The sequence below is a fragment of the Choloepus didactylus genome, chromosome 6 (assembly GCF_015220235.1).
Source record: "Choloepus didactylus isolate mChoDid1 chromosome 6, mChoDid1.pri, whole genome shotgun sequence".
Classification (NCBI taxonomy): Eukaryota; Metazoa; Chordata; class Mammalia; order Pilosa; family Megalonychidae; genus Choloepus; species Choloepus didactylus.
The window spans coordinates 150,561,732-150,585,061 of record NC_051312.1 but is presented as its reverse complement, the minus strand read 5'-3'; the positions used below and the strand labels follow the sequence as shown (position 1 = coordinate 150,585,061).

Below are 23,330 nucleotides of genomic sequence, written 5' to 3'. Positions count from 1 at the left end.
TGACTGCAGGGAGCAGAACACTATAGCTGAGGCCAGTGCAGAAGCCTCTCAGCTGAAGTGTCCTCGGCCGCTGGCCCAGAGGAGGGAGCCCAGCACTGGAGGAGTTAACGTGGGGTGGCGCGCGGAAAAGAAAGGGGAAACAAACCGGAGTTGACACTTAAGGGGAGGGGGGGGGCGGGGGAGGACGGGTCTCGCTGACTCCTGATTGGTTTTACATTTCGTCCCAATTTTTTTCCTCCTCTCTCTCGCTCCCTCTTTTCGGTTTCTCCCTCTGATCCCAGGGGAGGGGAAACGGGAATAGTGAGAGATCAAAAATAAACCTCTTATGTCAAAGCCGGGAAGGAAGTATAAATACGGAGGTCGGCAGCCCACTCGGGGCTGGCGAAGTGGGGAGGAGCAGGAGGAGCCGCTAGGGAAGGGGCCGGAGCACAGCGCAGGAAAGGGGCGGAGGACGCGCGGCTCCAGCTGTCCGTTCGGCGCGCGCGGCGCTCGGGCTGGAGGAGGCCCGGCGCTGCTCCCGGCGTTCCGCGCTGTTCCCCGCGCACCGCACTGCTCGGAGAGTCCCGCGCAGCTCCAGCCGCCCCGCGCTGCTCCCGGCGCTCGGCGCTGTTCCCCGCGCACCGCGCTACTCCTAGAGCCCCGCGCAGCTCCGGCCGCCCCGCGCGCACCACCGCGCGCCCCGTGGCCGCACGGATCATTGACTCGCTCTGCCCGTGCCCTTCCAGTGCCCCCGCGTCCCACCGCCCGCAGCCCCCATGCCCCGCGGCCCCGCCGGCCCCCGCTGGCCGCTCCTGCTGCTGCTGCTGTTGCTGCCGCCGCTCACCCGCGGCGCCCCGGCCCGGGCCGGCTCTCAGAGCCCGGCCTCGGAGCTGGTGGTGCCGACGCTGCGGAAGGACAGCGAGGGCCAGCTCAGCGTCCACCTGTCGGCCTTCGGCCGGGCCTTCGAGCTGCGCCTGGTCCCCGACGCGCGCTTCCTGGCGCCCGCCTTCAGAGTGCAGCACCTCGGGACGCCTCGCCGGTCGGTCAGCACCCAGCACAACCTGCGCGGCTGCTTCTTCTCGGGCGCGGTGAACGGGGAGCCCGGCTCGCTAGCGGCCGTGAGCCTGTGCGGCGGGCTGTGGGGCGTCTTCCTGGTGGCGGGCGAGGAGTTCACGGTGCAGCCGCAGAACCCCGGGGGCCCCTTCGAGGCGCCGCACCTCCTGCAGCGCTGGGGGGACGGCACCGCGCCCAGAGCGCCGGATGGCCCGGGGGGGACCCCTGGAGACCGCGAGCGGAAGAACGAGGCCGTGGGGGACGAGGGAGGAGAAGAGGCAGAAGACGCCGGCCAGCTCCCACCGCCCCTGGGGGCCACGAATCGGACCAAGCGCTTTGTGTCCGAGGCGCGCTTCGTGTCCGAGGCTCGCTTCGTGGAGACGCTGTTGGTGGCCGACGCGTCCATGGCCGCCTTCTATGGGGCCGACCTGCAGGTAGGACCCCGAGAGCCTTCCCCGGCGTCGCCAAAGCCTTCCCTTCCCCGGCGCACCTTCACGGTCCTCGACCTCCCAAGCCTGACTCCAGACAAGGCAGTTGCTTTCTGAAAAAGCCCTTCCGCCACCCGGGCTACCTCCTCCCAAGTGTCCTTTCCAATTCAGAGCGAGGATCCTGGCACTCCCTCTTCTCTGCGGCTCGCCCGTGTCTCCTGCAGCACGTGGCAAAGCGAACTGAAAGAGGGCTTGAAAGCACCCCCCAGGCACCTGCCTCTCCCCATGGAGATTGAAATGGCACCTTTTGGAAGCAGTCCCCCACCCCCGACTCCTCTAAGGTCCCCAGGTCTGAGAGGCTCTGAAGGAAAGGCAGCCGCGATGGAAAGCTGTGGCTGTTTCGTTCCCTTTAGGGACAGGACCGAGGCTGCCATAAGTAAAAGACATGGTTTGGAGGGAGTTGAACCTGGAAAGGGGCTGCCAGTCCTCTCTGTACCCGGCTGGTTCTGATCAAGGGGTTTGGACTACCTCCCCAACCTGGCACTGAGCCCTGGCAGAACTTGGCTGTGCCAGCAGCCAGCGCAAGAAGGGAGGGGACTAGGACTTATGCCTGGGGGCTCAGCCCAGGAAACCCAAGCTCAGTGGAAAGGGGGAGGGGAGAAGGGCTGGGGATTAACTCTTTCAGTGAATGTTTCTGGTGAAGCCAGAAGGGCACTTGGTCCAGGCCATCTGCTCTCAGCCGACCGAGACACAGCTGTCTACTGAGCTGGCGCAGGAAACCTGCGTCCAAGACATGAGTCCTGGTGCTAGACCATCTCTAACTAGACTTGAAGATGCTTCAGGCTAGGCAGGAGTTGTCCGGGTCACCCTGAGCCTTCCCTTTCCTCCGAGGACTCGGTGAAGTCTCAGGGCTCCAGGAGAGGGCTGCCAGAAGTGACCCACCCAGAGGGGTAGAGATGCCTGAAACAGGAGACCTGGCAGCCACCTCAGGGCTATTAGCACGTGTTCAATGATAGCATCCTTGGCCGGGGTCCCTATTCCCAGCTCAGTCTGTGCCCACCTGGTAGAGACACCCAAAGGCCTGGGCACCACCCAGGCAGAATAGTCAGACAAGGGGTAGTGTGCCTTTTGCCACTTGCTCAATCTTCCCCACCCTGCAGCCACTGGGAAATGCCTTCTGGATGGAGCAGCTTAGCAAACGCTGGGCGAGATGTGCATCTAGCTACTTCGTTTGGCTGCTGCACAGTTTATACCCAGAGAAGACCCACCTGCGCTCTCTCTCTCTCATTCTCACTCCTGTGGTCTTCGCTTTTCTCGGGTACTGCGAGGCAGCTCTGAGGTGTCAGGCAATCTGCCCCACGGGCTTTGGTCTACATTGATTTAATATGTTTCCCTGCCACTGGGCGCCAGGTCCCCCTGTCACCCACCTTCTCTAATGCAAGAGGACAGTAGGAGTGGATGAGGAGAGGGCTTTTCCCAGCCACCAGGCCTTGCAATGCTAGACCTCTTCCCATATCTAGACCCGTTTCTGACATCTGCCTGAGACCGAAGACATAAGAAAGCCAACAAGGAGAGGGGAAACAGCAGCAGAAGTCATTGCCTTCCAGTCTTCAGGCCAATGCATCTTCCCTACAACCTTCCTATCATCTCACTCTCTCAATCTCAGCACCTAGACACTCATCCGGGGTGTGTGTCTCAAGGACATATTGACCTCTGCAGACACCACAGCTGTCCCCAGGCAGGCGTGCTTCCATGCCGGGTTCTGCAGAAACCACCCACCGGGCTGCACAAGGCCTCATGAGGTTCAGCTTGAGACCCAGGTGTTGCCCCAGAGAGGCTAGCTTTCCCTGGGCATAGCTACCCAGGAGCACTGCCATCCTTGGCGACTCATGGCTGGCTCTGATTGCCCATTCCCCAACCCCACGTACACACATTTTCAGACATTCACAGCCACATTCACGGGCACCTCCGCACCTAGCCCGTCAATGTGGGGCAGGAGGGCTGATCCGGATAGGTTTCTCTCTGTAGGAGTCTACTTCTAGGGCTTTCACCAGAAAGAAAAATACGCCCCCCCCCCCATACCTTGATGTCATTAGGTCCTGGCTCACCTCTCCCCCTTACTGTCCTTGGGTTGAGGAGGAGGGAGGGCTGAGGCACAGTGGTTACTGGGACTGATGTCCTCACCAGCTCTGGAGATGCTTCAAGGTAGTCTTGAGTCTTCAGCTCAGTCACGTAGGATTCCTGAATCTGGTCCATGAACAGAGGGAATATCAAGTCCTGAAACCTCAAGTGGCTGCTGGGTAGGGGTCTTGCCTGCCCAGACCATCTCCCCCATAGAATCCTGCTCTGTGTATGTAGTTTTCCAAGGCGTCTCCTGGAGACTTCTCCAAGGAGACTTCATGCACACAAAAGGAAGGCACTTAGTGATGGATTAGCAATGAGCAGCTAGGTGAGGGTGAGAAGAGATGCTGGGGCTTGGGCTTCCTCTTCTGTAAAGTGAGACAACTGGACTAGATAATCAATTCATCAATTTTATCCTTAGCTTCTGGCACAGCTTCTAGATGCTTCCATACTGGTTCATGATGAACCTTCTGGAAGACCCAACACTATGTAGGAGGTCACACTTTGCAGAGTGGCTTCACACACTGCATCTTAAAGGAAATGCCTACGAGGGAGGCAGAGGGCTCAGAGGAAAAAAGCAAGGACATGGGACTTTCCCAAGGTCACACAGCTAGGAAGTTGGCAGGGCTGGGACAGCGACCCAAGCCTCCCAACTCAGAATCCAGCACTCCTTTTATTGCTCTGTGCTGCAGGTGTAGCATGAGGAGGGACTGGGACTCTGGGACTTTGTTTACCCTCTGGCACCCGTCTGTGTTTCAGAAATGGGTCATTAAATCCAGCAGTCCAAAGATGTCCAACTGAAACATGAGTCCCTAACCTGAAAAGAAACCACCTCCGAAGATGAGAGAAAGGAGGATAAGCCACTCGAGGCTGTTCACACTGCTGAGCCACCACGACATTTTCCAGAACCCTGTACCATTGAGTTCACTTAATCCCTTGAAAAGCAGCCCCTGCTTCCCACCTTCTTATCTGGTTTTCAGAGTTAAGGAGCTCAGACAAAAGGGGCCTTCTGAAAGGAGGGGACCACTGCACAAGTCCATTAACTCTTTACATCCAGTCACCACTAGTTGGAACCCTGGATGAAACCAAAGTAGGAAAGCAGTGGGTGGTGGGCTGGTCAGTGCCCCTCACTGGGTTTGGAAAGTCTGTCCTGCCATTATACAGGCATTGAGCTGAGCTCCAGAATTCTCTTCTCAGCACAGAGGCTCATCTTTCCCAAAGCAGAGCAGAAGATTCCTGAGATGCTGGGCTGCTAGGGGATTCCAGGGAAGGGAGACATCACAGCCTTTTCATCTCCCCCTTACCCACATCCTCCGGGGAAAGTGTTTCTCACAAGCCCTGATACAAAAGTGACCTATGTCCCGGTTTGCCCCACACAGTCCCAGTTTATGTCTGTTCTGGCATAATTATTATTAGCATCCTCTTTTGCTCTCAAAAGTGTGCTGGCTTGGATGATAAACCATAGAGGCACCCTGCTTCAACCATTAGCTCTGTAGCTGCCCAGGTCTGCATGGGCAAAAGACAAGTATCATATCTGTGTGAATTATGTTCCGCCCACTGGCAAAATTGTGAGGGTCTTTTCCATCCCTTGTGTCTGCCACAATCAGAAAGATCAAGAGGTGGGATATTTCCCAAGGAAGATGTCTTACTATCCTAAGGTCGCTTTGTTCATCACCACCCCCAAGGGAACATAGACAAGGCAGAGGCAAGCTTGCTTGCTTGCATGCTTTGGGTTTGTTTGGGCTATGCCATAGTTTTCCTTACAGCAGCAGAGACGCGTAGCAGCTGATGTGGCGAGTAGCAGCATAGAGTTTGGGGGGAAATAGAAAAATGCCCTTGAGCAAGTCACCCATTTCTCTGGACCTTTATTTCTTCACCAGCAAAATGGGACCAAGTATACCAATATCCCAGCATTGTCTTGAGGAGGCCATAAAATATGGAAAGCACCACCCCGGTGCCTGGCCCATAGTAGGTGCTCAACAAAGCACAGCCGTTCTTTGAGTTGCAGTTGCCCCTGCTGATAGGAACCATTTGTCACCCTGGAAGGTGGCATGGTCACACACCTTCAGAGGGCCAGCTGCTAAAGCCCTGCTGTCCAGCATGGCAGGGATGCGTCTTTTCCAGTTTGCCCCAGCTTGCAGTATTTAAGGCTCATGGCTCCTTGTTGTTCTGTGTTGAGTCTGCTTTGGAGAAGGGACATCTCCCTTTGCTGAGGGGAGAGAGGAGAAGAGATGCAGGACATCGCTGCCCATCCGTCTCTTTCCCCCATCGCCCTTCTCCGCCTCTGCTTCTCCCGTACCTTCTCCCAACATGGTCTCAGCCCCAGAGAGACCCTGGGAAGAAAAGCAACGGTGACAGTTGCTGGGGTCAGGGCATCCCCATTGGGCCACTCTTCCCATCCTAGCCTCTCCAGGAGGGCTGCAGGGAAAAGTGGTGGGACCTACAGCGGGGAAAGCAAAGAAGCAAAGCAAAATGGCTGGGAGAAGGACCTGCTGGAAGCACGTTGGATTGGGTGGCCCCGGGGGCTCCATGGGAGGAATCTCCCATTTTGTATGTCAAAGAATCAAGCTGGCCAGGGTATTTTTCTCTTTCCCAGGAAAGAAGAATGCCCACCTTCCCCTAAAGAGACTTAAAGTCATGCAGGAGCAGGGTGGTTTGACCATCTTGGACAGGGCTGAAGATGGGCTCTGCCCCTGCCCCCAGCATGATTTTTGGAGGTTGTACCCAGAGCTGGGCCCCCTCTCCTCCTAGGGGCAGGGAGTGGACATTCACATGCTTCAGCCAGCACTGGGCACTTGTGTGGTAAAAAGGGAGGGTATAAATAGGCACCAGATGGTAGAGCTAGTGATCTGACCTTTTCCTTGACCTCCTTCTGAGCCCACTTCCCAGTGACCCTACGTCAGGCCTGCCCTGTTGGCTCGAGGGCTTGGCAGAGAATCAGAGTCTCAGGGAATTGTGCCACCCACCCTGCCCTGGGCTCGGTGCTTTCTTGCCTCCCGGGAACCTTGAGCTGCCAACATAGGGCCTTCCTGCTACTGTTTCTCGAAAGAGCTAAGGGAGGGATGATGGTGGGCAGCAGTGCAACCAGCCCCTGAAAGCTCAGAGAGACAAAAAGACCTAGGTGGAGGTCAACGGCAGCAGGACTTGGGATTTTAAAAGGAGCGGGGACCACGTAGTCTTCTCCACCCTCTTGCAATGCAAATTTTCTTCTGAGACAGTTGGCAGCCAGGAGGGACCTGGGAGTGTCCTCAAGTTCAAGTCACTGCCTTGAAGCAAAACAGCTCTCGCACCTGTCACCGTAGAACAGGTGATGGTAGGAACTCCCTGAACTACAGAAGAGGAGAAGCCCTAAAAAAAGTTAGTCTCTATAAAGTTTTTAGTGTTGGGAGCTGCCGACACCCTCCCCGGATGATAGTGCAGCAGTTGACACCCTTTTGTCCTCGCTGAGGATGCACCATGGTCTCCTCTGGAGCACAGAACCTTCTCCAGTCTCATGTCTTCAGTGCTGGCCCTGCTCAGATCAATGCTTTGGCAGCTGACATCTCTTGTCTTCACACTTTCTTTGTAAGACATCAGCTTCCCCACTTTTCAGCTTGTGAAACTGAGAAGCAAAGAGAAGACACAGGTTGCCTCAGAAAAAATTCCAGGGCTTGGTCCCTGGCCCGCCAGACCCTTTCCCCTCCTAAGATGAGAGAGCAGGAGCCTTTCCACCCCTTGGAAGCAGGGACGGGACGGCTGGGCCAGGAATTGGCCTCAGCAAGCTGCCATTCCTAAGCCCTCGCCCCCTCCCCCACCCCCCGGTTGCATAATGATTTGATTGCTTATTTTCCTCAGGAATCCGACTCCAGGAGCCAGTGCCAGGTTTCAGCTTTGCTGATAAGATGTTTACATCAGCCTAAACATAGCTGGAGTGCTTGACAGGCTACGTAACCTGCCAACCCGTTTGTAAGGATCACCAAATACCTGGCTGGCTGCCTGCGGGGTGAACAGACAGATCCCATTCACAAATAATGGGATTCGTCTGGAACTCCCACACATGGCCTCGCCCCATGGAATGCCCCTCTCTAGCCTTTCCTCACCTTTCCCCGTCTTTCCCTCCCACCTTCCAGACCTCAGGATAGAGGAGCAGGGAGGATTGTAGGAGCTGGTGCTCGAGGGCTCAACCCAGCCCAGGGCCAGGTGGGGGGGAGGCAACACTTGGCTCTGCCCCTTTGTCTCCCCTTCTGCAAAATAATCCAAGAGGGCCCACTTCAAGGGTCCCCGAGGCAGGAGAGCAAGCTCCCATGTGGCATCCTCTCCAAACCTGGGAATCCAGCATGGGAGCGCTTGGCAGCCCAAGGGGAGGCCGGAAGCCAAGCAGTGGTGTAGGCTCCTTCTGAGGGGCCTGGGTGGGACTGGCAGCAGGTGTCATTGGCGGTCCTGGACCCCCCACTGGGTTCTTTCAAGCCCCTAGCGGAAGGGAATAAACCCTTCAAGGCCGCCTAGGCACAACCAGGAAGCCGAGCTCCAGGAGACTTGCCGGAAGGAGTGTGGGCTTCAGGGGCAGACCCAGCTGTGACGGCACCCCAGCTTTCCAAGATCTGAGCAGCCACCTCCTCATTGGTAAAAGGGAGATCATGGCACCTGCCCAGGGATGGGCAAACCACCTGCTCTTTAGGGGGAGGTGGACGTTCTTTGGGGGATGCTATATTAGCACCATAATAAAGGGATTAAGGTGGCGTATCCCAAGGGCCCATCCTGTAACTGGTGCAAAGGAGCTACTATGAGTGGTGATTATTTGAGTGAAGCCTTTGGGGCAACCATCCCCATCCCCATTCCTCAAGAGTGGTGGTTTTACCAGCAGACATCAGGAGAATGTTGGGCTGGATCCTAAGAGGGGAACTCTTGTAACCTGTGCACTCGGCTCTTTGCGTGCAACTGAGGACCTAATTTTGATTTTTGTTAATTCAACTAACTTTAGATTTAAGCAGTCTTTATGGAGCTGGTGACTGTCGTGTCAGACAGCTCGGGTCTAGAGGTTAAATGCACGAGCTTTTAGGCCAGGCAGTCTGGGTTCAAATTCTGGCTCTGCACTTATTCACTTTGTGATCTTGGACCAGTCACTGAGCCTCGCTGTTCATCTATATAACTGAAGGGGAATACGACCGAGGTCTCAAAGTTTGGGTGGGTGTTAAAGGAGGTAACATACGTCACATGCTCGGCGCTGAACGTGGCAGCCGCCAGGGCTCCGGGACCAGAGGTGGCCACGGCAGGGCCGGGGAGAACCACAGAGGTAACACATCCCTCTGCCTGTCCCCTCCTTCCCAACAGACCCACATCCTGACGCTCGCATCCATGGCGGCCCAGATCTACAAGCACCCCAGCATCCGGAACTCCATCACCCTGGTGGTGGTCAAAGTGCTGATCGTGGAAGACGAGAAATGGGGTCCGGAGGTGTCCAACAATGGGGGGCTCACACTGCGCAGCTTCTGCAGCTGGCAGCAGCATTTCAACCAGCCCAGCGACCGCCACCCTGAGCACTACGACACGGCCATCCTGCTCACCAGACAGGTCTGCGGGCCAGCCGGAAACCCGGGGGCAGAAGTGCGGGGTGTGGGGCCAGAGGAAGGGCCACAGCCACCTACCATACATGGGAAATGGCTCCCCGCTGGCCCCAGCTGGACGCCAGAGCCTCGTGAGTGGGGGAGGAGGAGGAGGAGGTCATGAGGACAAGAATCGGAGTGTGAGGTATTTGCGAGGAAGGAGAAGAATCTCATGAGGGCTCTTTTCCAAAAGCTTGTCACCAGCTGTCTTCTGAGGTCATAGCAAGAGCAGAGGGGCTTAGGCTGCCAAGCGAGAGCCCCAGAGTTGGGATTAAGGAAAGCTCCATCTTCGTGGCTGTTAAACAGTGGGGCAGGTAACCGAGGGGGCCTGCGCAGGATTTCCCACACACCCGGAGGGCTGCCCATCTGTGTGGTGTGACTCAAACGGACAGCTTCTGGAAGGCAAGAGAACATGATCAGACATGCCAGGCCCTCCTTCAGTCCTCGCAGTCAACCCGTGGGGTGGTTCTGTAATTATCTGTCTTTTATAATTGGGGAAACTGAGGCACCAAGACACCACACGGCCTCTCACTGCAGGGTCAGCTCTCTCAGCCACTGTGTCCCCTGCCCCCAGGCCCCGGCCAGCCCTCAAATAGGGCCATCTTACATGCACGGCCTCTGTGAAAAAATAACAGGCCTGGCTTAAAAATTCTCCTTCAACTCAAGGAAAGCAGAAAGGGGAAGGTTTTCTGTGCTTGGGTCGCTGTGTATGTTGCTTTTTAACAAGTGAATTTCATGAGGCACTCTCCAAGTTAGAGAGACAGGGCAGTGGGTGAATTGGCTTGTCCAAAGACCAGAGAAATGAGGCAGAAAATCCCACGATACAGGGCTATGGGGCCTAACACCCAGACCTGTGAAACCCAACTACACCTTCTCTCTCCCTAAAAAAGTTTCATCAGCACAGGCAGGTGCTTTCTGGAACATTTGACTGTGGGTGTCTGGGTTTAGAGGCGTGGCAGCACCCACTTCACCCTCCTGAGGGCTGCTGTCCCCTCCCCCCCCACACACACACACACACACAGACTCTTGCTCTCTCCCTTTCTGCTGTCTTTCGTTCCCTGCCGCTCACTCCCACTTGCTCTTGCTTTCCCCCCTGCCCCCCACCAACCCCTCACTTTCTCTCTCTCCCTCACTCTCTTTTCTCACTCCTGCCTTCTGCTTTTACTTATTCTGGCTTGCATTCTCTCTCTCCTCCTGATCTCTCTACTCTTTCTCATTTTGGATTGCTCTCTCTCTTTTCGCTCCTACTTTCTGCTCTTGCTCATTCTGGTTCTCTCACTCTCTCCCTCTCTTCTCACTCCTGCCTTCTGCTCTTACTTATTCTGGCTTGCTCTCCCTCTCACACACACTCACTCTCATTGTCTCTCTCTCTCTCTCCTCACTCCTGTTGTCTCTGTCCTTGTTCATACTGGCTTGCTCTCCCTCTCTCTTTTTCGTTCTTCCCACTCTCACTTGTTCTCACTGGTTCTCACCTGCTTCTGCTCTCTTTATCCCTCTCTTGCTCCCCTCACCCCACAAGCAGAACTTCTGTGGGAAGGAGGGCACGTGTGACACCCTGGGCGTGGCGGACATTGGCACCATCTGCGACCCCAGCAAAAGCTGCTCGGTGATTGAGGATGAGGGCCTGCAGGCGGCCTACACCCTGGCCCACGAGCTGGGTAAGCTGTGCTGGGCCGAGGCCCGCTCTCCCTGTCGGAAGGAGCTGACCCTCCAAATCCCTGGGACTCGGGGTTCTCAGAAATCCACCACCCTCCTGCTTAGCCGTTCGCCCTCCTGATCTTGACAGAGGGAGTTGGACATAACTCCATCCCCACCCAGAGCTCAAGGCCAAAACACTAAAATTTATCGCCCTGGCCCCTCATGAAAGGTCACCTGGAAAATGCCCAAACATGAGGCAAATGTTTGGGTAAAGCTAAGCAGTAAGGACTGGAGGGGAAGGTCAGTTGTAAAGACAGTGCCATGTGGGAAAACAATGATGGAGTTGGATGCAAGTTGGGAACCAGCTGAGGCCAAAAAGAAAGGCTCCTGAGTAATCTGAGAAGGCTTCTTGGAAGAGGGTGCATGCAAAGCCTGAGATAAGAATCTTGAGGGAGGAAGGGGCTGCCTTTTGCTACTGGTTCACTTTGGCATCCCATCGGCCCTGGGGGGCGTGCTCAAGCCAAGGCAGGCTGGGGGGGGAGTGGGGCAGCTGGGGTGGGGTCAGGGCGCTGAGAACAGCCTCTCCTCCCCCAGGGCACGTCCTTAGCATGCCCCACGATGACTCCAAGCCCTGCGAGCGGCTCTTCGGAGCCATGGACAAGCACCACATGATGGCACCCCTCTTCGTCCACCTGAACAAGACGCTGCCCTGGTCACCCTGCAGCGCCATGTACATCACGGAGTTCCTCGACAGCGGGCACGGTAGGCCCCTCGGGCGGCCCCTCTCCCCGCCGCTGTCCGAGCTCTGCCCCGGGGACCTCCTGGGGCTGCTGTCTGTCAGCCTCTGGGCTCACTCCTGGGGACACCAGCAGGCTGCACCCTAAGGCGTCTTAAACAGTTAGGGTTAGGGGAGACTTCAGGGACACATGCATTTCCCAGGCTTCCCTGTGGGGGCCTTGCCCCATCTCCCAGCAACCTTGTATCTGGGATGACTGGGAAGATTACTAGTTGTGAAGCAGATGGAATTAGTCTGGGAAGGGTGTCTGGAGGAGGTGGTTGGAACGGAGCACAAAGGGACAGAAGGATGTTTGCAGTATAGCAGAGAGAAGAGAATGTTCTGGGCTGGAGTGGCAGGTCCTATGGTAGCTCATAAGCAGCCAAGCAGCACCAAACGAGTCACAAGAGGGAAGGGGATGGAAGTGGGGGGCACTGGTTAAAACAGTTGCTGAGTAAAGAGCAGTGAAAACACGAGTGATTCTTGATTCTTCCCCTTGAAGGAGAAGCAAAAATAAGAGATTATGCAAACTTCAGTCCCATGGCTTTGTTTTGCGTGCTGTATATGCATTTTCTGTTTGGTGCAGTTTTCTTTTTTTGATTGTGGTAACATATAGAAAACAAAGTTTGCCATTTTAACTGTGTTTAAGTGTAGCCTGCTGTGGCTTGAAGAGCAGATTCACATCCCCAATTACCTTGTGACTTAGGGAATGCCAGCTTAATTGCAATTTTAACCTAGATACACCCTGATGGTCAGGGGGAAATGCACCCTGGGTGTTCTGGATGATGAAAGAAAGGGAGTCCTAAATATGCATTTGCTGTCGATAATGAAAAATTGGGTATGTTCCGAGAGGTGATTGAGTGTTGGCAGGTTTTAGGTTGAGGTCAAGGATGCCATGCTGTGTAGACCTTCAGTCCTGTCCATAGGAGTTTCTGGGAGCTGTGGGGGGGGGGGGGGGGGACAGCTGCAGAAGGGCCTCGAGCAGGGGAAGGCCTGATTCTTGTCCTCCTCTCCCTCCGTTGCTCAGGAGACTGTCTCCTGGACATCCCCTCGGTGACCGTGCCCCTCCCAACCGGCCTCCCAGGCCGCAAGCCCCTCTACGAGCTGGACCAACAGTGCAAGCAGATCTTTGGGCCGCACTTCCGCCACTGCCCCAACACGTCTGTGCAGGACGTCTGCACCCAGCTCTGGTGCCACAACAGCAGCGCGCAGCCCCTCTGCCACACCAAGAATGGCAGCCTGCCCTGGGCCGACGGGACCCCCTGCGGGCCCGGGCTCCTCTGCTGGGATGGCAGCTGTGTGCCCGAGGGCGATGTGGAGAAGCCCAAGGTGAGGGGCTGCAGGGGGCAGGAGGGAGGGGACAAGGCCGGAGAGAGCCCTGAAGCCAGGCTGCAAGTGTGGCTTCAAAGCCACAGCCCTGATGTGTTAGCAACAAACCAAAGCATGCATCTCCCAAACAGTGAGTCTGGAGCATCCGTGGAACCTGTACTTACTTCTCGTTGAGAGTATTGTGGGAACTCAGAGCAGGTGGGGGAAGGAACCAGAACTGCAGAGGCAAACTTGCAAGAGAAATCAGGCAGTGCCAGGGCAGGCTTTTAAACCATTTGCTCCTTTGCCCAGCTCTGAAGACTTAAAGACTGCAAAGCTGATAGCATTTTTCTGGCTGCATGTCCCTGAGCCATCCCCGGGAAACAGCATCTGCTGAGTTTCCCAGCCTGGTCCCCACCCAGCTCTGGATCACCACAGTGGCCCGAGGGCACACCAGAGGGCAGCCCCCCAGCTTTGCACGGAGTAGGTCTGACAAACCTCAGGCCGGGTTTCCAAGCCTCATCAGGGAGAGGATGCATCCTGAGCCCCACTTCGAGGTACCCACCCACCCCTGTGTTTCCCATGCCCTCCATGTGCCCCACAGTCTGTGGCACCAGAGCTAAGCCAGATAAGGTGGGGACGATGTTTATGCTGGATTCCTAAGGGGAAAAGGCAGCTCGTAAAGTTCTACGTATATGATGGAAGCATATCTTTGTTTAAAAAAGAGATCTTTATGATTTTATGTGCATAGATAATATGACAGCACATTGACAAAAATCCACGTCCATGGTTTTATCAGGGTAGTGATATTTTTTTAATGGGCTTTTTTTAATATGCTTTTCTCTATTTTTACTTATTTTTTTCACATGCGGAAGTATTTCTTTTAATAATTGTTTTTAAGTAGTTGCATTTTTGAAAACAAGACGAACCCACCAAGGGCAGAGCTTTGTTGTCCTAGGTCAGTGATAAAATTGGAAGCAACTCTGTTTGTTTCCCAAGTATTATGCTACCACTGGAATGGGGAGCCGGGAGACTTGCAGCAAAACCTTCTGGTGATTATTCCTCTCGAGCAGGGTTTCTCGACAGGAGTACTCTCGACATTTGGGGCCAGATAATTCACGATTGTGGGGTGCTGTCTGCACCTTGTAGGGTGGTAAGCAGTACCCCAGGCCTCTACCCACTAGAAGCCAGGAGCAGCCCTCCCCCCCAGTTGTGACAACCAAAATGTCTCCAATCATTGCTATAGCCCCAATGGAGAATCGCTGCATTAGACCCAGCCTGACTCCCATACAAGTTCATTCATTCATTCATTCATTCCTGCAACAAATACTCCATCGAGCCCTTTAACAAGAGCAAGACACAGTCTCAGATGCTGAGGAGTCAGCAAGTCTGCCGAAGCCTGCCTCCAATCAGGCCATTGGTCATTAGACAAATAGTGGCAGCTGGTGACCGACACCACATGCCAAACCTCACCAGGTGAGGGGATCAGGGCCGTGAGAGCTAAGGCTCCTTGCCCTGCCCCCAGCTGAGTGTCGGATATGTGTGTGTGTGTGTGTTCTGCAGGCTCCTGTGGACGGAGGCTGGACCCCGTGGGGACCCTGGGGAGAATGTTCACGGACCTGTGGTGGAGGCGTGCAGTTCTCCAGCCGGGAGTGCAAGGACCCCATGCCTCAGCACGGAGGCAGCTACTGCCTGGGCCGCAGAGCCAAGTACCAGTCGTGCCGCACGGAGGAGTGCCCGCCTGACGGTAACCCCAGCCGGAGCCACTGCCGCTGTGGCTGCAGCAGTTCCCCAGGGGAGGCAGAGGCCAGGTATCCCGGGGTGTGGCTTTGCCTGTGATCCAGACCCAGAGGGGCGCTGCAAGGCACCGAGGTTGCTGGGCAGCACTTGGGGACCCATGCCAGCTCATCATGCTGGAGGAGCCTGACCGAGTCCAGGGGAGAAACTGTCCTGGTCTTCCAAGGCCTGGGGACAGAAGTCATCACCCCCCATCCAAGGATACCTTTGCAGAGGCACCAGCCTGCAGGCATCCAAGCCATCATCTATGTGCAGGATGGAAGTGTTTTCCAAAGCAAGTTTCAGAGCCAGAGCCAAGGTCTTTCTAGCCACCACTCAGCCCAAGGTTGGGGGAGGATTTCCAAGTCTGAGTCCCATGCATATTCCTTCCCTTGGCCTTGGCCATTGCCTGACTGCACCTTCCCAGGAAGCAAGCCCACCTCTCCCTCCCCCCAGCATATTCCCACTCACCCACCAGGTAGCACCCATACTAACTTCGAGGCAGTGAGGGGCCACCACATAACTCATATGAGAGAATCCTGAGTTTTTTCCATACCATCCCCTCCAATGCCCCCTTTGTGTAGCTCCGGACATATTGTCTGGCATGAAAAGACAAGCAGGACTTTAGGGGACTCTGAAGGTTCTGCAGTTTTGCAAGATGGGAAGAATCAGGAATGGTATGAGGCTCCAGAAAATCTGCCTGGAAATTGGGAGTGTCTGCCTGACACAAGGCGGGGTGGGGGTGGTTCCTGATCCTCGGGGGAGCTGGTGGAAGGCAAATGAATACAGGGTAAAAGGGAGGCAGGGCAAAAGATGGCAATTTCAGTTGCACAAGGATAAGCCAGTTCAGTTAATAAGTGCTTTTTAGTACCTCCTGTGCATCTAGAACTTCTCAGTACCTCTGGTATGGTGGATATTATAAGTGCTATTAAAAGATGCAGGCAATCGTGTTTGAAATACAAACCCCGTTTACACACCAATTAAGGCTTAATCCACGTGGCACAAACTTTAGTTTTATGAGGAGTTCAGGGAAAGGAAAAGCCTGGGCTAGTCAAAAGCGTCAAGGCAGAGTTAAGACAGAGCTAGGAGGATTGAGATGCAGAAGTGTGAGGCCAGGATGGAGGGCAAGGCTTTAGAAGAGCTGTAGTTAGGTGGAGAAAGCAGAATGTAATTGCGTGGGAAGGGCAGACCCTGAAGGTCCTTGCAAGCTAGAAATAGCACTGGGGGTTCTCTGACCTAACTGTCAGGTCCCCTGGGAAGCTTCTTGAAAGCCTGAGGTACAGACACACCTCAGATGTACCGTTTCCGGTTTCGGGTGCAGCTGGTCTGAGTTTTGAAAACTCTTCCCCAGTCAGTCCAGTGCACAGCTGGAGTGGAGAAGCTCCATCGTAGGAGCATGCTTCATTGTAGGATTGTGCTAGAAACAAGCCAAGTCTTTTTTCAGACACTGGCAGGTTAGAGAGGAGGCAGGGTATACTTGGGAGACCCTGAGGCTGGTGCGGTGGGAGGGAGACATGGTCAGTTATAAGTTGTCCTGAGTATAACATAAGACTTAGTGACAGCTTAGAAATAGGGGATACCGATGCTAAGACATCCGGCAGAATGCAGGAATTCACCAAATGAAAATCAAACCAGTTAGTGGAGAAGCCATTGGGATTTTGGCCTTGCTGAGTTGGGGAGATAGGAGCACACCCAAATGGAGTTCTCCCCCAAGCATCTGGAATTACAGGAAGTGGAGTGCAGGAGCAAGACCTGAGCCAGAGACATAGACTTGGGGGTCTTGGATATTTATTCACTGTCACCAAGGAAGTCATGATAGAGGATAAGGAGAAGAGGGCCAACTTCCAGGCATCCCTCGGTGCCTTCGGAGCTCACTGAATCACTCCCTGTTCCCACTCAAGTTTATTCACCTGTAAAACAGAGTTAACAGCTTTCCCACGTGGGAAAGGCTGTTTCTCCCAGAGACCCCAGCATGGAGGCCCGGCTGCTCCTTTCCTTGCATCACACACAGATCAAGTGTGGCCCCACGTGCTTGAGCGGGGTGCAAAGCCAAAAGGGAGAAAGGTGCCCTGGATCGAGGCCCCCCAACCCCACCCCCAGGACGTCCCTGTGCTTCTGTACCCCAACCCTGCTTCAGCGTGATGTCACATCCAAGCCGCTTCTTCCTCTTCTCAGGGAGAAGCTTCAGAGAGCAGCAGTGTGAGAAGTACAACGCCTACAACTACACCGACCTGGACGGGAACCTCCTGCAGTGGGTCCCCAAGTACGCGGGGGTGTCGCCGCGCGACCGCTGCAAGCTGTTCTGCCGCGCGCGCGGGAGGAGCGAGTTCAAAGTGTTCGAGGCCAAGGCAAGACCCAACCCCACCCCCCGGAAGCCCGGTCCGGAGATGGGGGATGGGGGCCGGGAGGGCGTCACTTCTCCCCACCCCCCACCTGCGGCTGCTTTCGGGCTCACCGCGCCCTCCCTCGTCTGTCCTTTCCCTGCGGCAGGTGATCGACGGCACCCTGTGCGGGCCCGAGACCCTGGCCATCTGCGTCCGCGGCCAGTGCGTCAAGGCCGGCTGCGACCACGTGCTGGACTCGCCCCGGAAGCTGGACAAGTGCGGGGTGTGCGGTGGCAAAGGCAACACCTGCAGGAAGGTCTCGGGGTCCCACAGCCCCTCCAGGTGAGCCTCTCCACGGGGCCTCTGGAACCGTGGCTGCTCCTTCCTAGCCCCAGGGGACAGGGCAAGGTATTTAAACTCTCTGAGCTGCAGTTTCTCAATAAAATACTGGTCCTTGTAAGGATTTCATGAGGGGACGTGCAGAATATTCAGCCCAGCTTCTGGACCAGAGAAAGTGCTCCCTGAGGTACCACCAGGGGTTTTATTAGAACCGGAGGCCCTGGGACAGGCCAGTGGTCTCTGTGACAACTAGCAGTCAAGCCGCTCCGGGTGACCTGGCCCAGATCTGGAAAGCAGCTCTCCCAGGCCTGTCCTGTGCAAGATGTCTCACCTGCACCAGGTGAGGCCTGGCCTCTCCACAGGTAGAAGGCACTGGGGGGGGGGGGGGGAGCCTCAGTGTTTGGGCAAATCTCAGAATTCCAGGGGCTTTTCTCAACTCTTAATACCCTGTGCTCATAGAGCTCCTAGGATTTCCAAAGGTCTTTCACCTCCGTGGTCTCATTTGATTCTGGGAGGAATTCAGCGCGGCAGGCAAGGCCAATCCTGTTAGTACCCATTTTACAGATGAAGAAACTGAGGCACAGAAAGATTAAGTGACTTTTCTAAGGTCACACTGGGAATTAATGACAAGGCCAGGGGGAAAACCCAGGTCTCCTCATGCTTGAACCATTTTCCCTGCTCTTCCCTGCCATTCCTTGAGAGTAAGGCAAGGTCAGGGGTTTGTGTGGCCACGCTTGGTACATTTGTCCCTCAGGGGGTGTGAGCATCCCCTCCCCCCACTCCTCCTACCCACAGTCCTCCCAAGGCCTTGAAAAGAACATTCTTACTAGTGTCGACCTAGAGAACACCTGCCCCACCTGCCCACTCTCTCCCTCTCTCCTTCCCTTTCTCCCTCTCCATCTTTTTCTCCCTCCCTCTCTCTCTTCCTCCCTCTCTGTTCCAGTTTGCTAATGCTGCCATTATACAAAATACCAGAAATGGATTGGCTTTTATAAAGGGATTTATTAAGTTACAAGTTTACAGTTCTAAGTATATAAAAGTGTCTAAACTAAGGCATCAACAAGAGAACACCTTCACTGAAGAATGGCCGATGGCATCCAGAATATCTCTGTCAGCTGGGAAGGCACGTGGCTGGCGTCTGCTGGTCCTTTGCTCCTGGGCTGTGTTTCAAATGGCTTTCTCCAAAATGTCTCTGGGCTTCTGTCTTCGCTCCTCTCTATCAGCTCCGGTGCATCCTTACTTCTTTCTCCTAAGATGTTTCTCTCTAAGCATCTGGGGGTCCTCTCTTAGCTTCTCCAGGGCAAATTCTGGGCTTCATCTCTTAGCTTAGCATCTCCAAACGTTCTTCTGTCTGCATCTCCCAGCATCTCCAAGCGTCAACAAGCATCTGGGTGTGTGTCGGCTCTTAGCTTCTCTCTTAAATACTCCAGTGAACTAATCAAGGGTGGGACCACACCTCCATGGAAAAAAATCTAATCAAAAGTATCACCCACAGTTGGGGGAGTCACATCTCCATGGAAACACTCAATCAAGAGGTTCCACCCTAATCAAAATACTAATAAATCTGCACCCTTAAGATTGCATTAAAGAACATGGCTTTTCTGGGGGGCATAATATATCCAAACCGCCACACCCTCTCTCTTCCCTCTTTCTCTTCCTCTCCCCACTTTCTCTCCCTCTTCCTCTCTGTCTCCATCTTTCTCTCACTCCCTCTTTTTTCCATCTCTCTCCCCCTCTCTCCTCACCCCTCCCATTCTTCTCTCTCTCTTTCTTTCCCTCTTTCCCTCTCTCTCCCTGTGTCATTCCACCAGGCTCAGAGAACATAATCTGTTGACAGAAGACAAAGTGGGAATCTTCTCAAATTTAAACACCAAGGCCCTAGGAAACCTCCTAAGCTATACACTGGCTGGCGCGCTCAGGCATGAGATGCTTTTGGCCTGGGCACATTCACAGCTGCCCCAGACAAAGCAGGTGGCCCCAGCTGGGCCTAAGGTCTGAGCAGCAAGCAAAGGGCCTGGCTGACGGTCCTCCTACATACTCCTACATGACCCAGACACCCCCCCCCCGAGAAGAGAAGGACCATGAACTAAGGTTTCTCCACCCCACCTAAAGCCCTGTTCCTGTAATAGAGTTGAGACCCTTCCCCAGAGCAGGCTCGTGGCACCCAGACACCCACAGGGGCATGGCGTGTGGCCGCACCCAGGTGAAGTCCCTCCCCCACCCCCCGGCCCAGAGACAAGCTCATCTCCCTGGTGCCTGCCCTGGGCCATACAGGGGCCCATCCAGCATGGGAGCTGAAGGGCTCAAAGAGGCCAAGTGATACTTGACCCCTGCAGAGTTCTGGAGGGGATCTGTGGAGCAGCTTTCTCCATGTGGGTTTGAGCTCTAAGGATTTTATACCAGTGCAAGGAACTAAATGCACCTGCTCATCTGAGCTCAGCCCTGAGGCAGCTTTGCAGACCCTTCTGAGTTTTTTTCCTCCCCATGCTATGGTCAAGATCCAAAAGCCAAACTCCAGACAGTTGGAATAGAGCTGCAAGGCAAAGCCAACCCCCTTTGAAATCCCAGCACACAGAGCATTGCTGTCTGACTCTGCAGGTGGCTGATTAAAACATCAGGACCCTCGCCTCTCTCTTGGCTAGTTGCTTTCATCTGCCCACCCCGTGGTGCTGACTTCCCGACCCTGGCCGGGCAGCCGCTGGTCCTCAAGGTGCCTGTTTCTATCCCTTCCGCAGTTATGGCTACAGTGACATCGTCACCATCCCAGCTGGTGCCACGAACATCGATGTGAAGCAGCGGAGCCACCCCGGCACCCAGTACGACGGCAACTACCTGGCGCTGAAGACGGCCGACGGGCAATACCTGCTGAACGGAAATATGTCCATCTCAGCCATCGAGCAGGACATCCTGGTCAAGGACACCGTCCTGAAGTACAGCGGCTCCATGGCCACCCTGGAGCGGCTGCAGAGCGTCCGGCCGCTGCCCGAGCCGCTGACCGTTCAGCTCCTCACCATCCCCGGAGAGGTCTTCCCCCCCAAAGTCAAATACACCTTCTTCGTCCCCAACGACATGGACAGAGAGAAAGCGACCACCAATATCATCCAGCCGCTGCTCAGCGCGCAGTGGGTGTTGGGGGACTGGTCGGAATGTTCTGGAACCTGCGGCACCGGCTGGCAGCGGCGGACAGTGGAGTGCCGGGACCCCAGTGGTGAGGCTTCCACCGCCTGCAACGAGGCTCTGAAACCCGAGGTGACCAAGGCCTGCGAGAGCCAGCCGTGCCCCCTGTGACCACGTGGCAGGGGGCTGCTCTGGTGCTCTGGAGTCGGGCTGCTGGGGGAAAGGCGGGGACCACCATGCCCCCGTGGCCCCTCAGGCCCTGCGTGAGTCCACAGGGGAGCAGAGGAGGGGGTGCAGCTGCAGTTCCTAAAGCCAGCCATCTGGTTGGACCTGACTTGGGTTCAAGAAGAGGGCCTAGGCTAAAGGTCAAAGCACATGTATCGACCCCAGCAGGTGACGTGGAGTCAGCCACTTTGCAAAGGACTATTAAATGAAAATTTGTTTCTATTTGGTTTCCCCAATAAATAATCTACCTCCAACGGAGGGAAAATTTAGGCACAGAGAAGTTTGGGGAGGGAGTGTCTTGGTGCATTCCGAAGCAATCGCCATCACCAACCCCCCCCCCCCCAAGCTGCTTTTTTAGAAAAGGGCGGCATCTTCAGGATTAAAACCCATTGCCAGTTGCCACGGGGGCCCTAGGGTTGCAGGGTGGTGGGAGCTCAGGCTCAGGCCGCCCTCCGCCTGCAGGGACAGATCCATTTCAAGGATTTAAGCAAACGTGTCTTGGAACAAAAGTGGGATCTGGTGCTGCTGCAGTGGTCTCACCGCGGTTGTCATTTCTTTGGAAAGGGGGTGCAGAGCCCAGCAAGATTGGCTTGAACACTCTCAGGGAAGCCACCTCTGGCCTGAGTCTTCAGACCTTCTTTCTGAGCAAATAATGTCATCACTTTGGGTTCTAGGATCTCAACGGAACCCAGCTCACGGGGGCAACTTTTCATCTGCCTAATCTACACCTGTGGTTCTGGAACTTTAGCTGCATCACAGTCGCCTGGAGGGACTGAGTCCTGCCACCAGGGTTTCTGGTTCAGAGGGTCAGGGTGGGGCCCTAGAATTGGCAATCTATAGGCTCCCAGGTGTTGCTAAGGCCACTGGTCTGGGGACCCCACTGTTAGGATCTCAGGAATTCGAAGCCTGTGTCTAAGTAACATCATCCAGTGACCTCAGACCCTTCTCTCTGCCCGACCCATGCCAAATCTCATCCCCCTTCCACATCTTTTTTGGCCCAAGCAAGCTGCAGCCATCCCACTCAGAACCCATGCACACAGAAGGACATCCCCTATCAGCCACCTGCCATCTACCTGAGAGCCTCCCCAAGTCCCATATTCGACGACACATCTCCTCATCTTTTCCTTGGCTCAGGAACCCTCTGGTTGGGGCTTCTGTAGGGTCTGGTGTGGCAGGCACATCGTCCTTTGTCGCAGATGAGTGAGAAGAAACAGACAACATCAAGAAATGGCATTCTAGCGAAAGAAGGAAACTATCTAAACACACATCTTGCTTTTTTTCACCCCCTTTGACCCCTCTGTCCTTCCCTTTAGGTTCCTCTCAAGACCCCCAGCATATCCGGTGATCTGGGCAGAGAAGATGCTCTCTGGGGCCCTTGTATGAATTAAGAAAAGGTGCCCCAGCCCCTTGGAGCACAAAGGGGTTTTCACCCCCTGCTCACCCCCTGGCTGGTGAGGGCCCTGGTATCCAAACTGCACCACTCTGCACAGTGGTGGCTGACGTCAAGTTGACTGCTTTTCCCTGGCTGCCTCCTTTCTTTAGCGAGTGGGAGACTGGGCTTAACTAAACCTAAACAAGCTCACGCACACACATGCCGTTGCTGTTTTATGCGTAAAGCCAGATTTCTCCTCGCCGTGCACCAGTTTCGTGGAGGCTGGTGTGTGTTTCTGCAACTCTTTATCTCCTTCCAATTCTCACTCTCCCCAAAGTAGCCAAGTTCCAGTGTATTCCCCCATAGCGGCCCCCGCCAGGCCAGCTGTGCCACCCCGGATGCCTCCGTCACTCCCGGTCACAAATTGCGCCCCAGAGTTCAGCTGGCAGCCGAGCCGCTATGTGCACAGCAGAATGGAATCCAGCTTGGCAGTCCTGCGCCGTGTGGGCTCGGCCAGGCTCACAGAGGACGTACTTGTTTGTGTCTGGAAATGCGGCAGCTGCAGCTCAGGGACTCAGAAAACAGATCTGCAGAGAGAGCCCACACCATTATTTCCCTCCAGCCAACCAGAGAAGGGCAGGCTGCCTTCCCTCTGCTGAGAGTTTGCCTTTTCCAGGGACAGGTGCCTTCTCCTGGGAATCCCCTAAGGCCCTAACTTTGCAGGTGACTTGGACACTCACCTGGCTCCTCCTTGCACCTGCCAGGGATATTTCAAAAGTGATGCATCAGCATCAAAGTTCATTTCCAGGCTTTCATCCTTAAGATGAGCAGCTCCTAGTCTGGGATTCCCTCCCCTTGAAGGTGACCAGAGGCTTTTAGGAATATACAGAAGTACACTGCGTCACTTTAGCAAAGCACCCCCCTCTCCCAGGAACATTCCCCAGGTGTAGTGGGACCATCGTCCCACTAGCTGCACGCCTTGTTCTCGGATGATGCCCGCTGGGTTCTGTATCCTTCACATTTGGGCTTTGTAACCAACTGGGCCCTCTTCATGAGGACTGATCCTGGTTCCTAGTGTCCAAACATGTGGTTCTTCTTGCTCTGGAGCCCTGTTCATTTTTTCAACACCCCCATCCCCTTCCCCCAAGAGAAAATAACAAATGGCAAGAGCCAAAGGAAAGTTCTCAAGAGCGTGTTGGCTATTGCATGTTCAACTCCCATGCTTTGTCTTGCTGTGTCCAACTTGAAGCCCAGAGCACATCAAAAGAGAGGCTCCGCTGCCTCTGCAGCTTG

General features: G+C 55.1%; 1 protein-coding gene across 1 annotated transcript; it reads left to right on the top strand.

Annotated features, from left to right (window-relative positions):
- The first annotated feature begins 392 nt into the window (after positions 1-392).
- Positions 393-20,887, top strand: ADAMTS8 (ADAM metallopeptidase with thrombospondin type 1 motif 8). Its single transcript, XM_037839096.1, has 9 exons — positions 393-1,466; positions 8,892-9,131; positions 10,686-10,821; positions 11,396-11,563; positions 12,604-12,905; positions 14,448-14,631; positions 16,836-17,008; positions 17,151-17,326; positions 20,059-20,887. The coding sequence occupies exons 1-9, from the start codon at positions 756-758 to the stop codon at positions 20,609-20,611; spliced, it is 2,643 nt and encodes an 880-aa protein (XP_037695024.1). The 5' UTR covers positions 393-755; the 3' UTR covers positions 20,612-20,887.
- Positions 20,888-23,330: the final 2,443 nt, after the last annotated feature.

What these genes read in the sequence shown, in the direction of transcription:
- ADAMTS8 (XM_037839096.1), top strand. Translation starts at nt 756, where the DNA reads ATGCCCCGCGGCCCCGCCGGCCCCCGCTGGCCGCTCCTGCTGCTGCTG. An exon ending in TCTATGGGGCCGACCTGCAG is followed by an intron (nt 1,467 to 8,891) that starts GTAGGACCCCGA and finishes CCTTCCCAACAG; the next exon opens with ACCCACATCCTGACGCTCGC. An exon ending in GGAGGAGTGCCCGCCTGACG is followed by an intron (nt 14,632 to 16,835) that starts GTAACCCCAGCC and finishes TCCTCTTCTCAG; the next exon opens with GGAGAAGCTTCAGAGAGCAG.